Source organism: Myotis davidii, unplaced genomic scaffold, assembly GCF_000327345.1.
Source record: "Myotis davidii unplaced genomic scaffold, ASM32734v1 scaffold238, whole genome shotgun sequence".
NCBI classification, from domain to species: domain Eukaryota; kingdom Metazoa; phylum Chordata; class Mammalia; order Chiroptera; family Vespertilionidae; genus Myotis; species Myotis davidii.
In genome coordinates, this window is record NW_006293779.1 from 9,463,713 (window position 1) to 9,465,808 (window position 2,096).

Here is a 2,096-nt window from a genome sequence, read left to right on the forward strand (position 1 = left end):
GGCCCCTGCACCGCCCTGCAGAGAGTGGGCGGCATCTAGTGTCCCCGTTTTACAGATGGGGAGACTTAAGGCCCGGAGGGTAGCGCGCTCACCCAAGACGCAGTGGAGCAGGGCTCCCCCCGTTCATTTCAGTTTGGCGCAGAAATCTCGTCCTGCATCCCGTGGGTGCTCAGCTGCTCAGCCCTGGGGACAGGGGGACCCAGGGAGAGCCGCAGGGACAGGTGCTGGGAGGGGGAGGAAGGCCAGGTTGCCGTGGGAACGCAGGGCAGGGGTGTACCCAGGCTTCTGGGAGGGGGTGAAGGAGGCCCCGCCCTGCAGGAAGGGGGGATGTTACCCAGGGAAGGGGTGGGAAGAAGGGGCAGCTGCTCAAGGAGGCACTTCCCGAGAAGTGCAAGTTACAGCAGCGGCCTTGGAGGGGCCCCAGAGGGGAGGATGCAGCCTGGGCCACCCCCCACTCCCCTCCCCGCGCCACCACCCTCCAGGCCTGGAGGACCCGGGGCAGGATGGACCCAGAAAGGCGAGTCAGGACAGGCTTTTACTCCTGCTCCTTCCTGCCTTTCAACATCTGTAAAATGACTCCCTTCACGTATTTGCACGTTCTCCACCCTTGTTCCCCCTACATGAAATCGAGGGCAAAGACGCCAATTTTATTGCACAAATGAATGTTATTTTCCCAGCTGTAACTGAACTTCCCTGGGACTCCAGGTCTGGAAAACAGGATCCTTTAAGTAAGTCTGGATGGGAGAGCCTGCTTGGTCTCCTCTGCCAAATACAGCGAGGGTGCAGGCCACGGCTTCACTGGCAGAAGAGCTCTCCCGGTGCCACATAAGAGGCCCGCCTCGCCGAGCCTCAGTTTCCTTTTCTGTGAGAACAGGGTTTGAGGTTGGCAGGGAGGCGCAGGGCCAGCCGCCAGCACCCTTCTCAGCCACTGGCAGACCCATGTGGGTGCGGCTTTGATGCTGGGTCCACACAGCGCCCCCTGGGCGGCCCCGGGGGCTGGAGGTGAAGGTCAGGTCCTCGGTGCCCTGGCTTCTTGGTGGCAGGCACCAGCAAACCCCAGGGGCCACCTGCAGGGGATGTGCCAAGGGAGGCCCCGCCTCCCCCCACCGGCACCAGGAGCACTCACATCTTCATCCAGCAGAGCTTCGTGGAGGCCTGCTTAGGACGCTCAGCTGTCCCTGATTTTCCACTTTCTCGTCTCTCCCCTGTTTTTCTGCTGGGACCAGCCTTTGTCCCTGAACGACCCGAAGGTGGAGGCTCCGGCGTGGGAAGCGAGGCTTTCTGAAGGCCTGGCGTGTGGCAGGGCTGGTGGCCTGGCGCTGTGACCACGGAGCCAGGCCAGGGTAGCAGCCTGGCGCCCAGGCCCGCTGCGTCACGCCGGGCCCTGCCTCTGTCTCGCTCAGGAAGCCTGCGCACTTGAGGCTGAGCTTCCTCTGCCTTCTTCCCCTCCGGCAGGCGAGTGCAGAATGTCCACACGGGGCTGGACCTGGCCGTGCCGCAGCACCAGGAGGTGCGGGGCAAGATGATGTCTGGCCACGTGGAGTACCAGATCCTGGTGGTCACCCGGCTGGCTGCCTTCAAGTCGGCCAAGCACAGGCCCGAGGATGTGGTCCAGTTCTTGGTGAGCTGGGGGTTCTGCCAGGGTGTTCCCGAGGGGGCCCGGGGTCCAGGTGGGCAGGCACACCCGCCGCCAGGGCATGGGTAGCATCGGGGAGCGGGCACTTCTGTAGCCAGCCGTCACTTAGGGCCTGAGAAGGCCAGAGCGTGCCGGCACTGCATGAGCTGGTAAAGAGACAGATGCAGATGGGGGCTGGGGGAGTATAGCAGAGGGGCACATAGCCTACCCTGGGGAGAGGGTCCCGGAAAGGGCTGTGGGCTCCCACACAGGGTTACAGGATCTCTGCACCAGGGGCCTGCAGCCCACCAGCTATGCCAGCATTTCAGCGGGTGCAGCCCTGGCCTGGGAGTAGAAGTGAGAATTTTTGCGTCTTCTTACTCGATGCTCCCACAGAGCAGGTGGGGACACCGCCCCGGCGATGGGGAAAACACAGAGGCGTTGAGGACGGGAGGTGGCAGGGAGGCCGCTGGGCCACTGG

At 63.7% G+C, this 2,096-nt stretch overlaps 1 protein-coding gene across 1 annotated transcript in view; it reads left to right on the plus strand.

Moving 5' to 3' along the window:
- The window catches only part of HS1BP3 (HCLS1 binding protein 3), a 26,278-nt gene that overhangs the window by 3,623 nt on the left and 20,559 nt on the right, over positions 1-2,096 (plus strand). Inside the window, exon 2 of the mRNA XM_015566437.1 lies at positions 1,428-1,621. Coding sequence (XP_015421923.1) covers positions 1,428-1,621 — 194 coding nt within the window. The remainder of the gene's footprint in view (positions 1-1,427; positions 1,622-2,096) is intronic.